This window comes from Pelobates fuscus, chromosome 1 (genome assembly GCF_036172605.1).
Source record: "Pelobates fuscus isolate aPelFus1 chromosome 1, aPelFus1.pri, whole genome shotgun sequence".
Classification (NCBI taxonomy): Eukaryota; Metazoa; Chordata; class Amphibia; order Anura; family Pelobatidae; genus Pelobates; species Pelobates fuscus.
In genome coordinates this window covers 417,156,661-417,180,185 of record NC_086317.1, presented here as the reverse complement: position 1 = coordinate 417,180,185, position 23,525 = coordinate 417,156,661, and the positions used below count along the sequence as shown (strand labels likewise).

Below are 23,525 nucleotides of genomic sequence, written 5' to 3'. Positions count from 1 at the left end.
GAGAATCTCAAGCGACCATAAAGGAGAAAGGGGAAAGAAACCAGGATCGAAAAGGAGAGATTAAACCTACGGCTCAAAGATAAGAGCACATTAAGCTTTATTAAGAGGTCTATTGAGAGGAGGTCTAAGTCTGGGAGCCGAAGGTTCTGCCTGTTTTGTTAGGAGTATAATATGCTGAAGATATAATTAATGCATATATGCATAATTAAGTTCAGAAGTGTTGCTCAATAGAACTGAATGGTTAAAACTGTAGCCTCATTTAAGAGGTGGGCTAAGACTGGGAGCAAAGGGTCTGTCTGTTTTTTCAGGAGAGTAATATTCTGAAGATATAATCAGTGCATAATTAAGTTTAATAGTGTTGCACAAGAGAATTGAAGACACTGGTTAAAATTGTAGCCTTATTTAAAGGAGAACTTTTCCTTTCAAACATAGATAGGAGCTCCAAAATGGCGTCTAAAAAACAAATAAAAACCAGAGACAAAAAAGATGACTCCCAGCCAACGAGATTATCGGGGTTTTTCTCACCAAACAGAGAAAAATTGGGCCCTAAAGATAGCGACACGATATATCAAGACCAGAATACACAAACAATAAGCACTCATAATGCAGAACAGAAGAATTATGTCTCTCAAGACTTCCTGGTGACCAAGCTGGAGGAGCAAGGGACACTTATAGCCAATCAGATCACCAATAGTCTGAATATAATTAAAATTGAGATGGAGAGAATGAACACAAAACTAAGCTCCGCATTAGAAAAAATTAACACATTGGAAGAGCAAATTAACAATCTGCAAACAGATTATATCCAAACAGAAGACACTCTACAGCAAATTAACTCGAAGATTAGAGACTTGGAGGATCGGTCAAGGAGGTGTAATGTGTGATTCAGGAACATACCGGAATCTGTAACTCAAGATCAATTAAAAGATTTTTTATTATTATTTTTTCAAGAAGCTGGTTTTCAGAATGAAGCTCAAGGTCCCATAATAGAAAGAACGCACAGATTAAGGAAACCTAAGGAGGTCCCGTCCCACCACCCAAGAGATGTTATTGTCTGTTTTTTTTCCTATACATACAAACAACAAGTGTTGAATCTGCTGAGAAACAAAGATAATCTATCTGAGAAATTCAAAGGTATTACCACATTTCAAGATCTCTCAATTCAAACTCGACGTTGGAGAAAAACCTTTTATCAAGCGCTAGAACCATTGAAGCAAAACAATATGAAGTATAAATGGGTACAACCATCTAAAATAATTGTGTGGTGGGAAGAAAGATGGAGACCATTTACCTCTGCTAAAGACCTAGAAGATTGGACTAAATCGTGTGGGCTTTCACAATCGAAAAGATCCAACTAATAATTAAGGGACTAATGAGAATGTTGTGTTTTTTTTTTTTTTTTCTCTCTCTCTCTCTCTTCTCTTCTGCCTCCCGGATACGAAGTAAAGGGGTATAACCAGGAGAAATATTGAGATCCGGGAAGACAGAAGTGGACTATGGTTATCAGTTAATATTCTAGAAGTTTTGTCTACAATGTATATAATCCTAAAGATAAGAAAGCTTTTTTTTTTTTTTTGGGTGAATATAACACGATAATGGTACTTAAGGATAAACTAAGAATTAGCAGTAATTAGTAGTAACTATAGAAGGTTAGAATAACATTTAGGAGTGTTTTGAGAGAAGTAGGATGAATGAATAATTAATATTATGGCACAAGTGGGTTTAATACAGTAGGATAATTTAGGCTAAACCCGGAATCATTATAGATAGAGTTAAAGCTTCCTAGTAGAGAAACAGTCACAATAAGTAAGATAGGAGATAATAGTGTGTACAAAGAAGGGAGAGGGTTTATATTGCGTCATGGGAGGCTACGACACAAAAAGTATTGAAGGGAGAATTGAATATGGGTGTCTATTAAAGAAATATATAAAATTGTCTCCAGTAGAATATAGTCACTATAATGTATGGGTTGTAATAGAATGTGTAAATTAGCACAAAGAAATAGTCACTAAGATCACATTGAGAAGTAATAGTTAGTATAAGGTCGTAAGAGTATTTATATTTTGGTACTGGTTAACACATTATAAAAAGGATATTAAAAAGATTAACTGGAAAAAAGCTATCACCAAAGAAGTATAGATAAAGGTCTCTAATTAGAGAAAGAGTTATTAGAATTATATTGGGCTGAAAAAGCTTGTAGAAGTTAGCATACTGAACAAAGGCATTAGAAATAAGGAAAATCCATGAAAATTTATACTGTTGAATAAGGATAACCAAGGGTTAATTTTTTTTTCTTCCCCTGTCTCTCTTCTTCTTTCCTCTCTCTCGCTGGTTTCCTCCTGGTCGATGCCCTAGGATGCCGACCATGGATCTGCCTGATGCTTTTATTAAGCATAAGTCTCGGAGTAATTGGATACCCACGAGACGGGGTCTTTCCACAGAGGTTAGGTTTAGTCCTTTGTGAGAAAGGTTTAGGTGAGGGACTAAAAGATGTCCCAAATTTTTGTAATGTTGTGTGTCAAATTTATGTGTTATCTGCGGGGCTTTAAAGTCAGGAGGTGGGAAAATAGAAGGAGAGGTTTAAAATATGGTTAAGTTTATGTCTGTAAATGCTCAGGGCCTGAATACGATGTATAAAAGATCTCTGCTAAGAAATCAAATGATAAAAGAAAAAATCGATATTTGCCTAGTTCAAGAGACCCACTGGAGGCAAAATGAGAAACTAACATGGGGTGGAAAGAAGCTCCCAATTATTTTACATGCTTCTATGAAAGAGAAAAAAAAAGAGGAGTTGCAATGCTAATCTCAGATAGGGTTAAGTGGGAGTTACTTTATCAAGAATTAGATAAAGAAGGAAGATTTATGATTTTGGTATGCTTGATAAATGAAGTTAAATATACCATAGTTAATATATATTTACCCAATGTAGCCCCAGTTTCTCAACTGAATAAAATACTAAACAAAGCAGAACGAGTTAAAACAGGGATATATATAGTTGCAGGTGACTTTAATTGTATATTAGACCCACAAAAAGACAAAAAACTGTTGAAAGGGAGCGTTATGAACAAAACAATTATAAAAAATGCTAGCTCACTGATTAATACTAAAAACAAATTTGATTTATTTGACGTCTGGCGGCTTCAAAATCCAGAACAAAGAGACTACACCCATCTTTCTAGAGTTCATTTTACATACTCAAGAATTGACATGATATGGGGCAATTTAAATCTGGTGAATAATTTAGCAAAAATAATTATAGTAGAAAATGTATGGTCTGATCACAGTATGTATATATTTGTAATAAAAGATAACCTGATAGCTAGAAATAATACAACGTGGAGATTAAACAATTATCTGCTACATAATAAAAAATGCAAGTCTAAATTAGAGAGACTGATAGTCTGCTTCTTTAACCCCTTAAGGACACATGACGTGTGTGACATGTCATGATTCCCTTTTATTCCAAAAGTTTGGTCCTTAAGGGGTTAAGGAGAACGACCCATCGGATACATCAAACTTAAATAATTGGTGTTCTTTTAAAGCAGTTATGAGAGGTTACCTTATAAAGTTAAATCATGAAGTTAAAATTAAAGAAAAAAGATTGGGAGACCTCTATATTGAATTATATCGACTAACCGAGGATAATAAAGAAGACCCTACAATAGAGAAAGGAAGACGAATAACAGAGGTTCAAAAGAACATTACACAGTGCTTGAACATTAAAATAGCAAATAATGTCAAAAAATTAAAAATGAGATTTTACTGTAGAGGGAACAAAACAGATAAGATGTTAACTAACAAGTTGAGGAAACAGTACGCCAACGCTCGGATATCTAAGATAATATATAATCAAACAACTTATACAAATCCAAGCGATATTGGTAACTGCTTTAGAGAATACTATAGTATATTATATAATATCCCTGACGAAGTCTGTATAGAAAAGGCTAAACAGTATCTGACTAGTACAAACTTATCAAAAATAGATCAGACTCAGAAAGATAGTCTCAATAAGCCGATTACAGAGGCGGAGGTTATCGCGGCTATATCGAAAACCCAGAAACTAAAAACACCCGGCCCAGATGGATTCTCCAATCTGTTTTTCCATACATTCAAATCTATCCTGAGTAAACAACTGGCACTAGCATTTAATAACGCGGTTCAAATAGGAAGTTTTCCGGAAGAGATGACAAGAGCAAATATGCTCCCCATCCTGAAACAGGGAAAAGATCCAACTGCCGTGGCTAGCTACCGCCCCATATCATTAATCAATTCTGATGTAAAAATATTCTCATCTATTTTAGCAGACCGTCTTAAGAGTATTATAAGGGCATTAATCCATAACGACCAAATTGGTTTTATACCAGAGAGATGGGTGGGCTCCAACTCAAGAAGAATTATAGATATCATAGATAATGCTAACAAAAAACGTATCCCTCTTATGACTTTAGCAGTCGATGCAGAAAAAGCTTTCGATAGGCTGAACTGGAAGTTTTTAGAATTATCTTTGAAAGCATATGGAATAGATGGCTGGATGTTAAGAGGCATTATGTCCTTATATAAAAACCCTACAACTAGAATAGTAGGCCCAAACGTTTGCTCAAACTGGGTATTAGTAAATAATGGGGTGCGACAAGGCTGCCCACTTTCACCATTATTATATATTCTTTCAATAGAACCTTTAGCAGAAAATATTAGGAAAAACGAAGATATAAAAGGATATAGAATAAGGGATAAAGAATTTAAAATCAGTCTCTATGCGGACGATATCTTGTTATCAATTACTGATCCAATCAGGTCCTTGAATTATTTGATGGAGGAAGTTAGACTGTATAGTCAATTAGCCAACTATAAGTTAAATAATGAAAAAACAGTAGTGCTGAGTATTGAACTGGATAAGAAATCAAGAGAAGCAATTAGTAATAAATATGCATTCACATGGGCATCGCAGAAATTCAATTGCCTAGGTATATCCATCACAAAGAATATAGAGAGAATGATGGAAGAAAACTTCCTAAAGTTATTAAAAAGTACAAATGTATTACTTAAAGAATGGAGAAATATGCAAATCACTTGGTGGGGCCGTATTAATGTTATTAATTCTTACATTATTCCCAAATGGAATTATTTATTTCAAATGATCCCACTTAAGATTCCAGATACCTGGTTGACGCTATTACAAAGCAATCTAGAAAACTTTATAAATAAGGGTAAGAAAAATAGAATTAACAGAAATATTCTTTCTTTGAAAACTAAGGAGGGAGGCTTAAACTTCCCCAATATAAGAGTTATGTACTGGGCAAATGTGATTACTCGTATATATAGATCCCAGACGGGGACAGCTAAAGAAGAAAGTTGGTTTAATATAGAAATGGAAGATCTGAGATTAAAACATCCTGAGGGTCTGATATGGAATACAAAAAATGCGGATAAAATGGGGATTGATATTAATAATAACTTGATATGGGCTCAAATGCTGCCTGTTTGGGAGGAAATCAAAAAGAAATTAGACCTTAGGTACGCAATTATGGACACGGCAAATCTGAGGATAGTAGAAGCTAATATGACAGATTTGTCCCTATATGCCTGGAGAGCACAGGGAATAAATAAAGTGTCACAGATATTATCTTCAGGTAAAATAATGTCTTTTGACTCTATTGTGCAAAAGTATCAACTCTCCCAACGAGAGAGGTTTAACTACCTGAGGTTTAAATACTTTCTGGAGAAACATCTTATCAGAGAGTCTGGAAAAGCTCCCACTCTGATAAAATTCATATTCTCAAATCAGATTGTTCCTAAAGTCCTAGCTAAAGCCATAGATGTAATTAGAAACATTAAGGAGGTATCTAGCTTCCCTCAGAAGAATAAATGGGAAAAAGATCTAAATTGCTCTTTGGATTACCAAGATTGGTGTAAAGCTATAAATAATACTCGCAGTCAGGTCCAATGTTTAAATCTATTAGAGACCCATTATAAGGTCATTTACAGATGGTATTTAGTCCCTAGTAAGCTATCTCAGATGTTTCCAGGAGCTACTTCCAGATGTTGGAGATGTGACAAAGAGGATGGATCATTTCTCCACATATGGTGGAGTTGCTCAAATATTCAGATCTCAATTGAGAGATTGATAAGTTTTATAAAAGACATAACAGGAAAAGCTCTAGATAAGAAACCGGAGGTAGTTTTGTTGCATATGCACTGGCCGAATATGCCACATACAGTCAGATGTTTTATAATTCACTGCTTTATTGCTTTTAAAATTGTTTTGGCACGAAATTGGAAATCCAATCAAGTATTATTGTGAGATGACATTAAAACTCAAATCAATCTTCAGGTGAAGATGGAAAGAGATTTAAGTATACCATACCTGAACTCCCCAAAAAGATTGGATTTATGGCAAAGCTGGGTTAATAAATTAGAAATTATCTCTTAATCTAAACTGGAATATATTGACCTGTACTTACCTGATTAGCAAGAGTCCTGAGCACAGATAGATCTCTCTCCTGGCCCATTCCCCGCAGATAAGGGCGTAATAAGTCATGTGTCTGTCTATTGAGGTTTCTGAATGTTGTGACTATGTAAGGGTGTAAATTGATCTGTGTTGTATTGTTGGTCTTTGTATTGTATTGTATTGTTTTTTTTTTTTTTTTTTGTCAAAAAAGAAATAAAAGAATTTATAAGAAAAAAAAAATAATTTAGGTGATTGGGAGTGAAACTATAATTCCTAAAGAAAATATGTACAATTAATATTTAAAGGAAACAAACATGGCTGAGATCATTTAATACTTGCTTGTGCACATGCAATGGCAAATTATAAAACTTACCAGGAAAGGTTAAAGGATCTAAACCTCTATAGCTTGGAGGAAAGACGAGACAGGGGGGATATGATAGAAACATTTAAATACATAAAGGGAATCAACACAGTAAAGGAGGAGACTATATTTGAAAGAAGAAAAACTACCACAACAAGAGGACATCGTCTTAAATTAGAAGGGCAAAGGTTTAAAAATAATATCTGGGGGGGCGTGGCCTGGCAGCGGAACGAAATGGCCGCATAAACCTTCAGCTCCTCCGACCAAGCCCGAAAACCGCGAGAAATCTGCCGCCTCACCTCGTAATGGGGAAACACTCCAGAGCGGGGAGTACCCCTAAACCCTCAGGGACACGCCAGACACAACTGCACGCCTCAATGCGGCAGTTTCTAGCCGCGACACCGGACCCGACATCCCGGGCGGCATCTGAGGCCTGCACACAGTCTGAAGCCTCTACGCCTACCTCACAGTCTCCAGACAGAGAAGAACACATGGCAGCCCCACCACCGGACTCCTATAGCGTTTGTCAGGGCACACAGGGCGCTGAGACCCAGAGGCCCGCCGGAGGCCCCCCCAAGGGATGTGATCTGCTGCCTAGAGGTTTATGCGCTGAAGGAAGAGATACTACACGAGGCCCGCAACAAAAGAGAAATCGCACGCAACGGCCACCAACTTCAACTGTTTCCAGACCTTTGCCCGGTCACACTGGGGTACCGCAGGGCTCTGAAACCACTGACCAGAGCACTGACCACCCAGAACATAAGGTACAGATGGACATTCCCGACAGGCCTAATTGCCAGTACTACAGGCGGCCCTAGACAGATCCGTACAGAGCAAGACCTGAAAGACCTCACGGAAGAACTCCATTTGCCCCCGCTACAGATGAACTGGCCGGACCCACTGGACTACTAAAACAGCCCACCACCACTACAGCGAGGACAGCCACAGCCACAGCGACGGCAGAGAACCCGGACAGAAACTGTGCGGCCGGCCGGGGCGACCCGCTAGACACGTCAAGCGAACCTGAAGGCGAAGAGGGACCGGTTGAACATGTAACTATAATTGCAACCACCTGGGCCCTAAGCCACACAAACACGTAGACCTTACACAGAGACACCATTTCTCAGCCTCCGCTGGGAGGGGAGAAGGGAGGGGAGAAGGGCACAGCGGGACATGAAGGGGACTTGATCTCTTGTAGGGGCTCTTCTTGAAAAGGGACTACTGGGGCCTGGACAGATCTATGGGACAGCATGGTTGATTTGGGGAGGAGGGTATGGAGGGAGGGAGGAGAAGGGAAGAGTAGTTTCCCCCCCCCCCTGAAGTAGTAGACCTGAGAGGTCAGCAAAGAGGCCGCCACCTAGTCACAAGCCACCCAGACAAGGGGACCCCCATCCCCCCGCCCCCCATCCCCCCGCCCCCCCCCCCCCCAGGCCCCCATTGCCCGGGCCCTCGCCACCAAATGAATCAGCGAAAGTTACAAACCTGCCCCTGGGGACGAGAGGGAACGGCTAATTAGGAGACCCGCACGGGTAATACCACCGGGGGGGAAATACCCGATAGATAAGGCCATACCTACGTGGCTGACTGACCCACGGGCCAGGATGAGGGGAGACGGCGAGGGGAGCTAGCAGAGAAGAAAACACGTATAACACAGTATCTAGAATCACGCATAGGCACTCGCCTAACGCAAGAGGCAAGCGCGGAGCTAGACGAACCAATCACAATACAAGAATTAGCAGGGGCCCTTAAACAAGCCAAACAGGGCAAGAGCCCGGGACCAGATGGCCTCCCAATTAGGTATTATAAATCTTACTCAGAGCTCCTCCTCCCACGCCTCCTGGCAGCCCTCAACACGATCTGCGACGGGGCCCAAATCCCACCACAGTCCCTTGAGGCGAACATCAGTTTAATCCCTAAGGAAGGGAAGGACCCTGAATCATGCGCCAACTACCGGCCAATATCCCTGCTCAACTGCGACCTTAAACTCTTCACCAAGATACTGTCGCAGAGATTACAGACCTACCTCCCGGACCTGATCCATAGAAATCAGGTGGGTTTCACCCCACAACGGGAAGCGAGGGACAATACGACTAGGGCACTTGCCCCGATCCACGCCGCAACAACCAGCAACACAGGCCTTCTTCTGCTCTCAACAGACGCAGAGAAGGCCTTTGACAGGATATCGTGGGATTTTATGTTCCATGTGTTAGAGCAGTTGGGGATGGGTCCATTTATGATGACCTGGGTCAGAGCGCTCTACTCCAAACCGACGGCGCGCGTGTGCGTAAATGGAGCTTTCACCAACTCCTTCCCTATACAGAACGGGACCAGGCAGGGCTGCCCCCTCTGCCCCTCTTATTTGTATTAGCCCTGGAACCATTTCTGACCTCGATCCGAAACAACCCACTCATACCAGGGCTGGAAATAGGGAAGAAACGACACTCAGTAGCAGCATATGCTGACGACTTGCTATTTTTCGTCACCAAACCAGAAACCACAATGCCAGCAATACTGCAGGAATTTGACATATATGGAGCACTGTCGAATTTCAAGATAAACTTCTCCAAATCCACAATACTCAACATATCAATCCCGCCACGCAAAGCCACGACACTGAGGCGGGAATTCCCGTTCCAGTGGTCAGACGCCTCCCTGCGATATCTGGGGGCAAAGATCACGAGAGACCTCACCCAGCTATATGCAGCCAACTTCCAACCGCTGCTTGACACCTTCCAAAAAGACCTCAGGGACTGGGAGCAGGCGCGGCTTTCATGGTTCGGGAGGGTAGGGGTTCTTAAGATGAATATCCTGCCGCGGATGTTGTACCTGTTCCAGGCCGTCCCCTGCGTCATCCCAGAGGCCTTCTTTGCCTCCCTCAGGTCCATGGCCCTCAGATTCGCCTGGCACAAACTAAAAGCACGAACAAAACATGATATACTCACACTACCAAAAGAGAAGGGAGGGCTAGCCTTCCCTGACTTTAAAAGATACTACTACGCCTCGCACATTCAACGGGTAGTAGAATGGACTAAATCGGGAGTGCCCAAACCCTGGAAGGAAATAGAGACGGCGCAGATAGGCAGACCCATATCGATCCTCCCTTGGCTAGACCACCAACAAGGCAGACGACTGGCGTCCCCACACCCCCTTATTAAGGCCACGATACAGGTGTGGCACAGACTAGCCACACCACTGACACTTACCACCACACCATCCCCGCTACTCCCGCTGACCCATAACGAGACCTTCCCTCCGGGGAAAGAACCGAAAGCATTAACCAGACTTCTGAGACAAGAGATCCCAAGACTCCACCACGCGACCACCAACGGCCAACTCAAATCCCTTGAGGCAATGACAGGGAACGTACACAACTCATTTATGCTACAGTTTAGATATCGTCAACTACTCACGTTCACACAAACACTACTCCGCACACAAAACGCCACCAGACCACTGACGGAATTTGAGGGACTCTGTATGGACCCCGACCCCCTAACAAAGGGCCTATCCACACTCTATGGTATGCTCATGCAGCTGAGGAGAAGACCGCCCCCGAGCTTCATGGGAAAATGGGAAGCGGCGCTAAGCACAACCTTCACACCTACCCAATGGGACAAGATGTGCACACTCACATTACACTGCGCCCCGGCCAGTGGGACACAGGAGACGGCTTACAAAATACTGAGTCTATGGTACCGCACCCCATATCAAACGCACAAATATGACCCCACGACAGACGACACATGCTGGAGATGCACAAGTCACACAGGGACCTACCTCCACATATGGTGGGACTGCCCAATCATTCAACCATACTGGGAACACATATACAAAATCATTAAGAGATTAGCAGACACCCCACCACCAAAGAACCCTGCTGCATTCCTTCTCAACCATACCACGTCCAAGGCATCATCATACAAGAAATCCCTCACGATCAGAATCCTTAATGTGGCTAAAAGCCTCATTCCAGTATACTGGAAAAAACAGACCGCCCCCCCGATGGCAACCTGGTTCCAACGCATGGAGGAACTCAGAACGCTAGAGGAGCTCACCCTACAGGCAGAAGGGAAATCACAGACGTACCAGACGACCTGGACACACTGGATTGTGACAACTGGAAAACCGGACTTCCAAGACATGATACACTAAACCTTACAAACACAGACCAGACTACTGATGAATTGAAAGAGACACGAAACTTCCGGCTGAAGTGGTAGAGGTTAACACTGTAAAGGAGTTTAAGCATGCGTGAGATATGCATAAAGCTAACTATACGATAAAGCCAGGGACTAATGAAAGTATTTTAAAAAATTGGGCAGACTAGATGGGCCGAATGGTTCTTATCTGCCGTCACATTCTAATTGCCTCATTGCAAAAATCAAGTGCACCCAGATTACGTTAATTGAGTGTCTCTTAAAAGAGAATACAAAATAAAGAAAGAATGAGATACTGATCCATAGAGAAAATTCAAAATGATCCTATGTGTGATGGGATGGTCTAATATTGCAACACTGTGTCCTGATGACCTCTAGTGTTAATAGGAATGGATGGTTTTTCAATGGGTATGATATACCGTTGTTAGAAGACTTTTTTACAACCTGAATTCTTCAGGTTAACTAATATTGAACATTCCACCACTGATCGGTATGAACATACAGAAATGATGTTTATTCATAGCATTTTGTTTTCAGGTTGTGAATAAACTGTGAACATTTCATGGCAATTTTGTATTTCAGAAATGAAGATTCTGGAAGAGGGAAAATATTCAAGGCACGTGCTTCACTGCTGGAGTAAGTAGAGATTTTAAAGGGACACTACAACTTCCGATTCTTTGTAATTCATAATGTAAAAAAAAAAAAAAGCATAATACATACAAAGATACCACTTGGATTTTGTATATCAATTTGCAGCAAATTGACAGGCTTTACAACTCCTACAAAAAAAAGTATTCGTATTTTATTTTATCCTGGAGTTTTAAGATATTGTGTTTTTAAGGAGACAGGAACAAAGTACCTCACTGATCCATAATCCAGGCAGAGAGCATAACGTTTATGAGTTTTGGAGTGGCTCTTTAAGGAAGGTTAACTACCAGCTAAAGGAATTTTGAACAAAGAACCAACCTATTGTTTTAAATGCCATTTTAAATCATATCTTTTTCTAACAAATTTCTCCTGCTTTACCCCAAACCTTGGTAGTGACATTCAATATTCAATATTACTGCAAGCTGAATATAGGTTGGCATTGGTTTGTTAATACGTTAAATTGCATGATTTAAATACAAATATGATGCTAGATTGCATCCTATAAAATGTAACTGTTTTATATATATTTATTATATATTTAGTGGAATCTTGTAAAAAAATTTGTAATGCGGAATATTAAAAAGCAACTTTAATTGTTTTTAATATTAAAGGATCACTATAGTGTCAGGAAAACAAAGCTGTTTTCCTGACACTATAGTGCCCTTCAGTTACTTACTTTAATCCAGCGCTGGGCTCCCTCGGCGCTGGTGACCTCTCCTCCCCGTCCGACATCAGATCCCCCATCTGATCAGTGGAGACGAATGCGCATGCCCGGTAAGTGCCGAGCGCACATTCAAAGTGTCCATAGGAAAGCATTTCTCAATGCTTTCTTATGGACGCTCTGCGCGATGGATGCAAAATTTGCATCCAGGAGGGGGCGGGGCCTGACAGCCAAGATGGCCGGATGTGCTCTCTGAGAGCTCCTGCACCAGCGGGCATATTAAAGATGATTCTGTATAACCACATACTGCCAGCAGCACACGGAGCCCATAGAGAGATGCAGCACGACACACGGAATGGAATGATGCCGGTCAAGCACCGACAAGCAACGCTAAAACCTGAACCGGCCACGCGGCCTGCACAGAAATGGAGCCTGAGGCATGGGAGAGGCGGCCGATCTCCCGGCACGGGCCCCACTCGTAAGCAAGAAGCGGACACTGCCCCGCTGCCCCCACCTCTGGACCGGCGGGGGATATCCCGGTCCTCGCTGGGGACAATTACCCCCACCACTCGGCTTCATCAAGCGACAAAACCAGCGGCCAACCAAGCCTGTCAGAGCCCAAGCAAGATGGCGGCTCAAGCGAGACCCGCGACAAAACGCGCCCTCACTAAACCACCTACACTAACCCCTGAATCTTTTCATCGGCTTTGCACCAACTTATGGGCAAAATATTGCCTCAAGGGTCGGTCTTTCCAGCTAATAGTGAAGGGGACGGCAGCATCGATTCGCCCTGCCACCCGGCGTGGCCTGTGTAGCTACTCAAAACGCGCCCCTAGAGCGGCCTTCAGACAGAGACTAGGCCGGAGACCAAGATGGTGGGAAGCGAGGACAAACTCTGCAAGCACCCACACTTACCCTCACACATCGCTGAGCGGGACCGCCAAGCAGACCCAATCCACCCACCACTCAGCGGCACCGACAACCGCCGAACATCGCAGATTGCAAGCCACAGCCTGTTCGGGGCTGTCCACTGCTCGCAACCAAGCCAGATGCCAGAACAGCAAGATCCCAGCCCTCACCCAAGCCTGGAATAAACCGCAGGGCGAGAAACTGAGGGGTTGGAGCCTGCCGCAAACCATCACGCGGGGTCGTAGTGTGAACTACCCCCTGAAGCACACCAGCGGCATCGGTGCAGTTTTCACCCCATGCACTGGCATCGGCTGAAGCTGGACTCAATCACAGGTCTGGTCCCTATCCTCTTTTGGGCTAAAACCTAGTTTGGACTACACCGCCACCCTACGCTAATGTGCTAGTTTTAACCTAACAAAGCACTAACCTGGACTTGAGTTCTTACCTTTTATTCAGTTTAGCAGTTAAAGGTGGCTAATTATCAAGTAAGTGACTGCACCAAACTCAAACGTCAGCTAATATAACCTGTTAATGTTCATACTGTATGTTGTTCTCTGGCACATATGCCCATGCAGCCTCCCACCGCAAGGCATTGGTTAAGCAGCCTACAGAACCACTCACACCCCGTAACTGATGTTAGCGATAACCACACAATATGAGACATTAATGTCTTTCAGGGGCTTATTAATAGAAGTTACTTTACACTATACCACACTAGAAATGTATAATTAGTTTGGTTATACCAATATCTTAGTGCCACTAACATTGAGACCGATGACATATCTGGCAATATGTTAAATGCACTTTCAACACATATATTATTCCACTCCTTAACAATGGAGGATCAAACCATGTAGCATAAGTTGCCCACTAGCCCACTGTCGCCTGATTCAACTGGGCCCTAGGTTATTGTGTTCTGAGAACCATGCCTCCACATAGAGCATCATAAGCCTGACATCTAACCCGACCCCCAATGTCTTAGTTATATACTTAACCCCTTAAGGACCAAACTTCTGGAATAAAAGGGAATCATGACGTGTCACACATGTCATGTGTCCTTAAGGGGTTAAGCTTGATAAACTCGTGACTCCTATACATACCTACCTAGCATGCTCCAAACTGTATCCTATCGTATTTAAAAATAAAAATTGTGCACTGTTCCTATATACCCCATTGTTACCTATGTTTTGAACTACGCAAGTGGAATGCCTTTGGGGTACCACATGCCTGTATGTTATCCTAATATGAACTGCAAAAAAAAAAAATTTAAAAAAAAAAAATTTGCATTAAGCGTCGCAGCTGCTCCTCTAGTGGCTGTCCGGAAGACAGCCACAAGAGGCTGGATTAACCCTGCTATGTAAACATAGCAGTTTATCTGAAACTGCTATGTTTGTATCTGACGGGTTAAAACCTGAGGGACCTGGCACCCAGACCACTTCATTGAGCTGAAGGGTGACTATAGTGTCCTTTAACTTTACGTGAATCCCTGGTGATTTTCAGCACTAAGTATTAACATGCAGTATATAAAGTTGAAGTATCATCAATGTTTAGGATGCTGCCAATACACACAGTATCTGCTCTTATGTCTAACAATACAATATCTGTTATTTGCTATTTTATCTCAGTGAACTGATGGAGGTGGAACACTTTCGCACTATTTATAACATGTTTACTGCAGCATTTTGCGTCTTTATCAGCACTGTGGCTGTGGATTCTATTGACCAGGGCAGGTAAGAGACACATTTCAGAAAGTGTTCTTTAAGAGTAATAGGGTGAATAAGGCCAAAATTCTTTAGGACTCTTAAAACTGGGCCCCAAGTAGTGTTCGCAGGAAGGCACGTTTCCCAGATGTTATCGGTTGTTACTCTCTGTGTTGTCCAGTACATGGACAACTAGGTGACACTAACAGGGTGATTTACTAACAGGGTTATCTGAAAGTGAATTTCAGATTGAAGGACAAAGTAGCTGAACTGAAAATATTGCAGATTTTTTCCAGTTTGGCTATTTTGACCTTAACCCCTTAAGGACACATGACATGTGTAGGCAGACAATGTAATAGAGCAGCAGGAAATGCTAGCAGAATGCTTGGTTGTATAGGGAGAGGTATTAGCAGTAGAAAGAGGGAAGTGCTCATGCCATTGTACACAACACTGGTGAGACCTCACTTGGAGTATTGTACGCAGTACTGGAGACCCTATCTTCAGAAGGATATTGATACCTTAGAGAGAGTTCAAAGAAGGGCTACTAAACTGGTTCATGGATTGCAGGATAAAACTTACCAGGAAAGGTTAAAGGATCTTAACATGTATAGCTTGGAGGAAAGACGAGACAGGGGGGATATGATAGAAACATTTAAATACATAAAGGGAATCAACACAGTAAAGGAGGAGACTATATTTAAAAGAAGAAAAACTACCACAACAAGAGGACATAGTCTTAAATTAGAGGGACAAAGGTTTAAAAATAATATCAGGAAGTATTACTTTACTGAGAGGGTAGTTGATGCATGGAATAGCCTTCCAGCTGAAGTGGTAGAGGTTAACACAGTAAAGGAGTTTAAGCATGCGTGGGATAGGCATAAGGCTATCCTAACTATAAGATAAAGCCAGAGACTAATGAAAGTATTTAGAAAACTGGGCAGACTAGATGGGCCGAATGGTTCTTATCTGCCGTCACATTCTATGTTTCTATGTCATAATTCCCTTTTATTCCAGAAGTTTGGTCCTTGAGGGGTTAAACGTAAAATTCACTTTGAATTCTCACTTTAGTAAAATGTCTAGCATAAGAAACCCTGTACGAACGAACACCTGTGACATGGTTATTGGTTAAAGATCTGCCCTGTATATACAGTTTTAATCAAAGTTATTCAACCCTCATAAAAATCAGGTTTATTGTAAAAATGTACAGACTTTCAGCTGTTTGCAATTAACAGATTAAAACAAAAGCAATTGAAATAGCTCAACCCAACGAATGATTCAAGTGGTTTCCCCAAATTCAACTGAAAATGCAACTTATAATGACTTCTCCAGTCTCAAAATTATTCAACCACTTCATGGCAGGAATCTTTAGTACTTAGTAGAGGAATCTTAGCCCATTGCTCATGACCAATGGCCTCCAGTTCAGTAATATTTGTGGGTTTGCGTGCTGCAACAGCCTTCTTCAAATCCCACCTGATATTTTCTATAGTGTTCAAGTCAGATGACTGTGATGGCCACTGTAGAGTTCTTCAGGACTCCTTCTGCAACCTAGCCTTGGTGGAATTTGAGGTATACTCTGGATTTTTGTCTTGTTGGAAGGTCCAATGATACTCAAGCTTCAGCTTTCTTACTGATGGCATGATGTTTTCTACTAGTATTTCCTGATACTTGAATGAATCCATCTTGCCCATCACAAGCTGCAGCTTTCCAGTGCCAGGGGATCCAAAGAAGCCCCAGAGCATCAGTTAGCCACTACCATGCTTAACTGTAGGCATAGTGTTCTTTTCAGCGCATGCATAATTCTTCTGCAGATCCATTTGGCCGAAAAGTTCCAGTTTTGTTTCATTTCTGCACAGAACAAAATCCCCAACAATTTTTCTTGGAGTTCTTGCATGGGAACCTTCTGCATTTGATACGCACCTTCCTGTGCTCACTGAAACCTAAGTGCCTATTGTCACAAATTCTTGCTGCAGGTCTTTTGCAGTAACTCAAGGTTTTTCACAACCAGGTTGCAGCGATTGATAGCTTCCTTTTTTATGCCCTGTCCATGTAGAGCATGGTTCGTCAACCTGGTCCCTACCGCCCACTAGTGGGCGTTTCAGGATTCCAGGTGGGCGGTAGGGATTTCCAGGTTGATCGGGCGGGCGGGTGCGAGCCGGCGGTACCCGTGCGACTGGGTACCGCCGTGACCATTTGCGGCTCCGGCCCGCCCGGTAAACCGCCGGGGCCGCCTTCCAAAGTGTCCATCGGGTGGCCCATGCTGTCAGGGCCACCCGATGGATGCGGATTGTAAGGGGGCCCGGTCAGCGCTGGGCGCTTTAACAGCGCGACCGGGCCCCCTGTGATGACATCAGAGCTGGGAGGAAGTGATTCCCCGGTCACTCCTCCCAGCTAAAACTGAGAGCCGCGCGGGAGGATCACCAGGGAGTCAGAGTGGGAACTCTGACTCCCATCCACCTGAGCCACCACTGGACCCCAGGGAAAGTCACCCTCCTGCACCTTAAAGGTAGGAAACAGGAGGGTGACTTAAATATAATGTGTGTGTGTGTCTTTGTAGGTATGTCTTGTGTGTGTCTTTGTATGTATGTCTTGTGTGTGTATGTGTCTGTCTGTGTATATGTGTGTGTGTGTGTGTCTGTATGTGTCTTTGTATGTATGTCTTGTGTGTGTGTATGTGTCTGTCTGTGTATATATGTGTGTGTGTGTGTCTCTGTATGTATGTGTGTCTTGTCTTTGTATGTATGTCTTGTGTGTGTGTCTGTCTGTGTATATATGTGTGTGTGTGTCTGTATGTGTCTTTGTATGTATGTCTTGTGTGTGTGTATGTGTCTGTCTGTGTATATATTTGTGTGTGTGTCTGTATGTATGTGTGTCTTGTCATTGTATGTGTGTCTTGTGTCTGCATGTGTGTGTGTGTCTATGTATGTCTGCATGTGTGTGTGCATGTCTGTGTGTCTGTTTGTATGTATGTGTCTTGTGTGTGTGTGCCTGTCTGTGTCTTTGTGTGTGTATGTATGTGTGTCTTGTGTGTCTGTATATGTGCCTGTCTGTGTCTGTATGTATGTCTTGTGTGTGTCGTATGTGTGTCTGTATGTGTCTTGTGTGTGTGTATGTGTCTGTCTGTATGTATGTGTGTCTTGTCTTTGTATGTGTGTGTGTCTATGTATGTCTTATGTGTGTGTGCATGTCTGTTTGTATGTGTGCCTGTTAGTTTGTATGTATATGCTGCGAGACTAAATATTTGATATCTGGTTCGATTTTCGTAAGGAACAAACGAAGGTCTCTTTCAGTGATATTCAGACGACTTCTCTGTTTGCGCATAATATGATTTCTCATTTGTGCGTCAGCTCATCTCCTCTCCCTCCTCAATTCCCCTCCCCACCTTTTTTTCCCCTTTTTTCTATTTTTTAACCATCCTTATAGCAATGCCCAGTAGGAAGGCTGAGCTAGGTAGCCCACTTACTATAGTCCACTATAACATACAGACACACACGCACAAGACCCACACACACAAGACCCACACACACAAGACACACACACACAATACACACACACAAGACACACACACAAGACACACACACAGGACACACACACACAGGACACACACACACAGGACACACACACACAGGACACACACACAAAGACATAGACAGGCACACATACGTGTGTGTGTGTATGTGTGCCTGTCTGTGTCTTTGTATGTGTGCCTGTCTGTGTCTTTGTGTGTGTGTCTGTATGTTATAGTGGACTATAGTAAGTGGGCTACCTAGCTCAGCCTTCCTACTGGGCATTGCTATAAGGACGGTTAAAAAATAGAAAAAAAGGGGAATAAAAGGTGGGGAGGGGAATTGAGGAGGGAGAGGAGATGAGCTGACGCACAAATGAGAAATCATATTATGCGCAAACAGAGAAGTCGTCTGAATATCAGTGAAAGAGACCTTTGTTTGTTCCTTACGAAAATCGAACCAGATATCAAATATTTAGTCTCGCAGCATCAACCTCAAGGATCTCATTAATCACTAGTAAAGGTAATTTCAATTTACTTTATTGTTTTCTCATTAAACGTTATAAAGTTAAAAACCTTATAAACCTGCATTAAGTAGAAATAAAAAGATAAATGTACGTACATTTATTTTTTTTTAAAACACCCCCCTTTCTTAAAAATATTCTGCATTTGCGCGAAAACTGGTGGGCGGTAAGGAAATTTTTTCAACCAAAAAGATGCATTAGTGGGCGGTAGGTAGAAAAAGGTTGACTACCACTGATGTAGAGTAACCACTGTTCTTTCAATTTTGAACTTGCAAACTATGCTGCCAAAGGTGTAGCTAGGAACATTCAGTGCCTTCTGCTATCTTTTTGTATCCTGCTCCATGTTTGTACGAAGGCAATGATCTCTTCTCTAAACTATGTGGACCATTCTTTTGACTTGGTCATATTTCTAACGTACAGTCAAACACTACACTCAACAAACCCCTAGCCAGTTCAGGTAGTTACAGCATAGTTCAAGTGGTCCAGTCAAGCACACTTGAGGCAACTAATGAAGCCCTTGGTGATGTTCGGTCCGCCCCCTATTCGTCATCATTGAGTAAACTTTGACCCTGTACCTCACAGTCAGCAGACACATTCCAGCCAATCAGCAGCAGACCCTCCCTCCCAGACCGTCCCACCTCCTAGACAGCATATAATTTAGATTAATTCTGAAGCTGCATTCATTTTTTTTATTATTGTTTTTTGTGTTTGTGTTTATTATACTTTATCCTCCATAGCCAGTAACCTGTGTTTATTATACATTATCCCCCCATAGCCAGTAACCTGTGTTTATTATACATTATCCTCCCATAGCCAGTAACCTGTGTTTATTATACATTATCCCCCATAGCCAGTAACCTGTGTTTATTATACATTATCCCCCATAGTCAGTAACCTGTGTTTATTATACATTATCCTCCAATAGCCAGTAACCTGTGTTTATTATACATTATCCTCCCCATAGCCAGTAACCTGTGTTTATTATACATTATCCCCCCATAGCCAGTAACCTGTGTTTATTATACATTATCCCTCCCATAGCCAGTAACCTGTGTTTATTATACATTATCCCTCCCATAGCCAGTAACCTGTGTTTATTATACATTATCCTCCCCATAGCCAGTAACCTGTGTTTATTATACATTATCCCCCCATAGCCAGTAACCTGTGTTTATTATACATTATCCCTCCATAGCCAGTAACCTGTGTTTATTATACATTATCCCCCCCCATAGCCAGTAACCTGTGTTTATTATACATTATCCCCCCCCCCATAGCCAGTAACCTAAAGATTACTTAGTATTAGTAAATAATATGCCCCTACTCGCTATACCGCGAGTAGGGGCATGTCTAGTAAGCCGTGAGCAGCCTGCACACTGTAAAAAAAAAACAACTAATAACCTACCCCCCCCCTTGCGTGGCTGGTGGGGGCCCCATAAATAACAATAAGGGGGAGGGACCTACTGTCCTCCCACCCTGGCCCCCACCCCTGAGCGGTGGGTGGGGGCCCAAAATAAAGATAGGGGGGGACGACCTACTGTCCTCCCCCCTGGCCCCCACCCCTGAGCAGTGGGTGGGGGCCCTAGATAAGAATGGTGAGGGGGGACCTACCGTCCTCCCCCCGGCCCCCACCCCTGAGCAGTGGGTGGGGGCCCTAGATAAGAATGGTGAGGGGGGACCTACCGTCCTCCCCCCGGCCCCCACCCCTGAGCGGTGGGTGGGGGCCCTAAAAAAACAATAAGGGGGGACCTACTGTCCTCCCCCCTGTTCCCCACCCCTGAGCGGTGGGTGGGGGCCCTAAATAAAGATAGGGGGACGACGACCTACTGTCCTCCCCCGGCCCCCACCCCTGAGCAGTGGGTGGGGGCCCTAGATAAGAATGGTGGGGGGGACCTACCGTCCTCCCCCCCGGCCGCCACCCCTGAGCGGTGGGTGGGGGCCCTAAAAATACAATAAGGGGGGGCTACTGTCCTCCCCCCTGGCCCCCACCCCTAAGCGGGGTGACCTACTGTCCTCCCCCCTGCCCCACACCCCTAAGCAGTGGGTGGGGGTCCTAGATAAGAATGGTGGGGGGGGACCTACCGTCCTCCCCCCCGGCCCCACCCCTGAGCGGTGGGAGGGGCCCCTAAAAAAACAATAAGGGGGACCTACTGTCCTCCCCCCCTGGCCTCCACCCCTGAGCGGTGGGTGGGGGCCCTAAATAAAGAGAGGGGGGGACCTACTGTCCTCCCCCCGGCCCCCACCCATGAGCAGTGGGTGGGGGCCCTAGATAAGAATGGCGGGGGGGAACCTACCATCCTCCCCCCCGGCCCCCACCACTGAGCGTTGGGTTCGGGCCCTATAAAAACAATAAGGGGGGGGACCTACTGTCCCCCCCCGGCCCCCACCCCTGAGCGGCGGGAGGGGGCCCTAAATGAACCCCCCCAATCAAGTTGAGTAGGGGTCCCAAGCCCCTAGTCAACCCCCCCACCCAAATCAAACTATCCCCTACCTACCCTAAAAATAGTGAGGGGGGAATAAAATAACTAACCTGTAAAAAAAAATTAAACTTACCATTTGACGTCTTCTTTTTTCTAAAATCTTCATTTTTCAGCCCCAAAAAGGCCAAATAGAAATCCATCATACCAGTTGAACTTAAAATAAAATAAAAAACCCGAGCGCAAAAAAAAAACTGATGAAAAAGAAAAAACCCGAGCGCAAAAAAATAATCCATCTTTACCCATGGAGGGCTCCGCGCAAACTGAGCTACGCAGGGCGGGGGAAGGCTTATAAAGCCTTGCCCCGCCCTGCAATTAGGCTAAGAACACTCTGATTGGTGGGTTTAAGCCAATCAGAGTGCTCTTTGTCATTTTACACAGCGTGGGAAAGTTCTTTGGAATTTTCCCACGCTGCGTAAAATGACTGTCACGACTAGTAATGTGGTCCAGCACGCAGAAACTATGTAAACATATACATAAGTAAGAAAAGGAAAATAATAGGATAGAGCGTAAACCGGACCTTAGAATGGCCGGACTAATACGCTAGAGACAGAGAATGGTCAAAGGGAAAGCCGAGGTCAAGGAAGCCAGAAAATACTCAATACCGATTAAACAAGCCAAGTCAGGGAAACCAGAGATCAGAATAACCAGGGAAACGCCAAGGATCAGGATACCAGGAAATCAGAAACACAGAATTAGCACTTTCAGGAAACCAGGAAACTGAAACCACGACATGGCAAAGTAATGGGGAAAGCTAGGGGTTTAAATACCCCTCTCTAGGCTATGATTGGTCAGAGGGCGACCTCTGACCCCAAAACGTGCGTGTGCGTTGACGTCGTGACGTCACGCACACGTTAGTATAATTTTCGGGGGCGGAGCCATGTTTGATTCGGGCGTGATGCCCGGAAGAACGGAAGGAGCGGTTCCCGGCTCGCCGACGAGCAGGTAAGCTCGTGTTGTCGGCGTGGCCGTGCCGGTCGGGCACGGCCGTGAGGCTCGGCGGGCCGGTAACCGCAACAGTACCCCCCACTCGAAGACCGCGCACCGGGCGGGAAGGACCCGGCTTAAGAGGAAAGCGGTTGTGAAACGACCGGATAAGACGGGGCGCATGGACCCGGTCAGCAGGAACCCAACAACGTTCCTCGGGACCATAACCCTTCCAGTCAACGAGATAGGACAAGACACCTCTGGATAATTTGGAGTCCATGATAGAATGGACTTCGTATTCTTCTTGATCACCCACCACCAAGGGCGGAGGAGGAGTGGCTAACCTGGTGTAGCGATTGCAAGTAAGGGGCTTGAGCAGAGACACATGGAAAGTATTTGCAATTCTCATATGAGCCGGAAGTGCCAAAGAATAGGTCACTGGATTAATACGTTGGGTAACTCGAAAGGGACCTATGTACCGAGGGGCAAATTTCATGGACGGGACCTTAAGCTTGATATGTTTTGTGGAGAGCCACACCCTGTCACCTGGAAGATATACAGGATTAGCGCCCCGTTTTTTGTCAGCTTGGGCCTTTCCTCGTAATGAAGCTTTCTGCAGAGCTGAATGGACGGAATCCCAGGTGTCATGAATTGATTCCAAACGGGTGTTCAAGGCAGGAATTTCCGTGTCTGAGAATTCAGAAGGAAAAACAGCGGGGTGATAACCCTGATTTACAAAGAATGGACTGTGATTAGAAGATTCATGAGTGGCGTTGTTCCTGGCGAACTCAGCCATGGGTAAGAGCTCATACCAGTTAGATTGATTGGCATTTATAAAGCAACGTAAATAGGCTTCTAGAGACTGATTCGCCCTCTCTGCTGCTCCATTAGTTTGAGGGTGATATGCCGACGAAAAGGAGAGTTCAATGCCTAATTGCTTACAAAAGGAACGCCAAAACCTAGAAACAAACTGGGTACCTCTGTCAGATACTATGCTTTTAGGTACACCGTGCAACCGAAAGATCTCTCTCAAGAATATTTGAACTAGATCTTGAGCAGATGGTAATTTTTTAAGGGGGACAAAATGTGCCATCTTTGTGAACCTATCGATAACCATAAGGACTGTATTAAACCCGTTTGAACTGGGTAGATCCACAATGAAATCCATGGCTAAGTGGGTCCAAGGAGCATTGGGTATGGGCAGTGGT

General features: G+C 43.7%; 1 protein-coding gene across 1 annotated transcript in view; it reads left to right on the top strand.

The window, feature by feature from the left end:
* LOC134570037 (sterol O-acyltransferase 2-like) overlaps positions 1-23,525 on the top strand; it is a 104,784-nt gene that overhangs the window by 58,888 nt on the left and 22,371 nt on the right. Inside the window, exons 3-4 of the mRNA XM_063428478.1 lie at positions 11,552-11,605; positions 14,813-14,917. Coding sequence (XP_063284548.1) covers positions 11,552-11,605; positions 14,813-14,917 — 159 coding nt within the window. The remainder of the gene's footprint in view (positions 1-11,551; positions 11,606-14,812; positions 14,918-23,525) is intronic.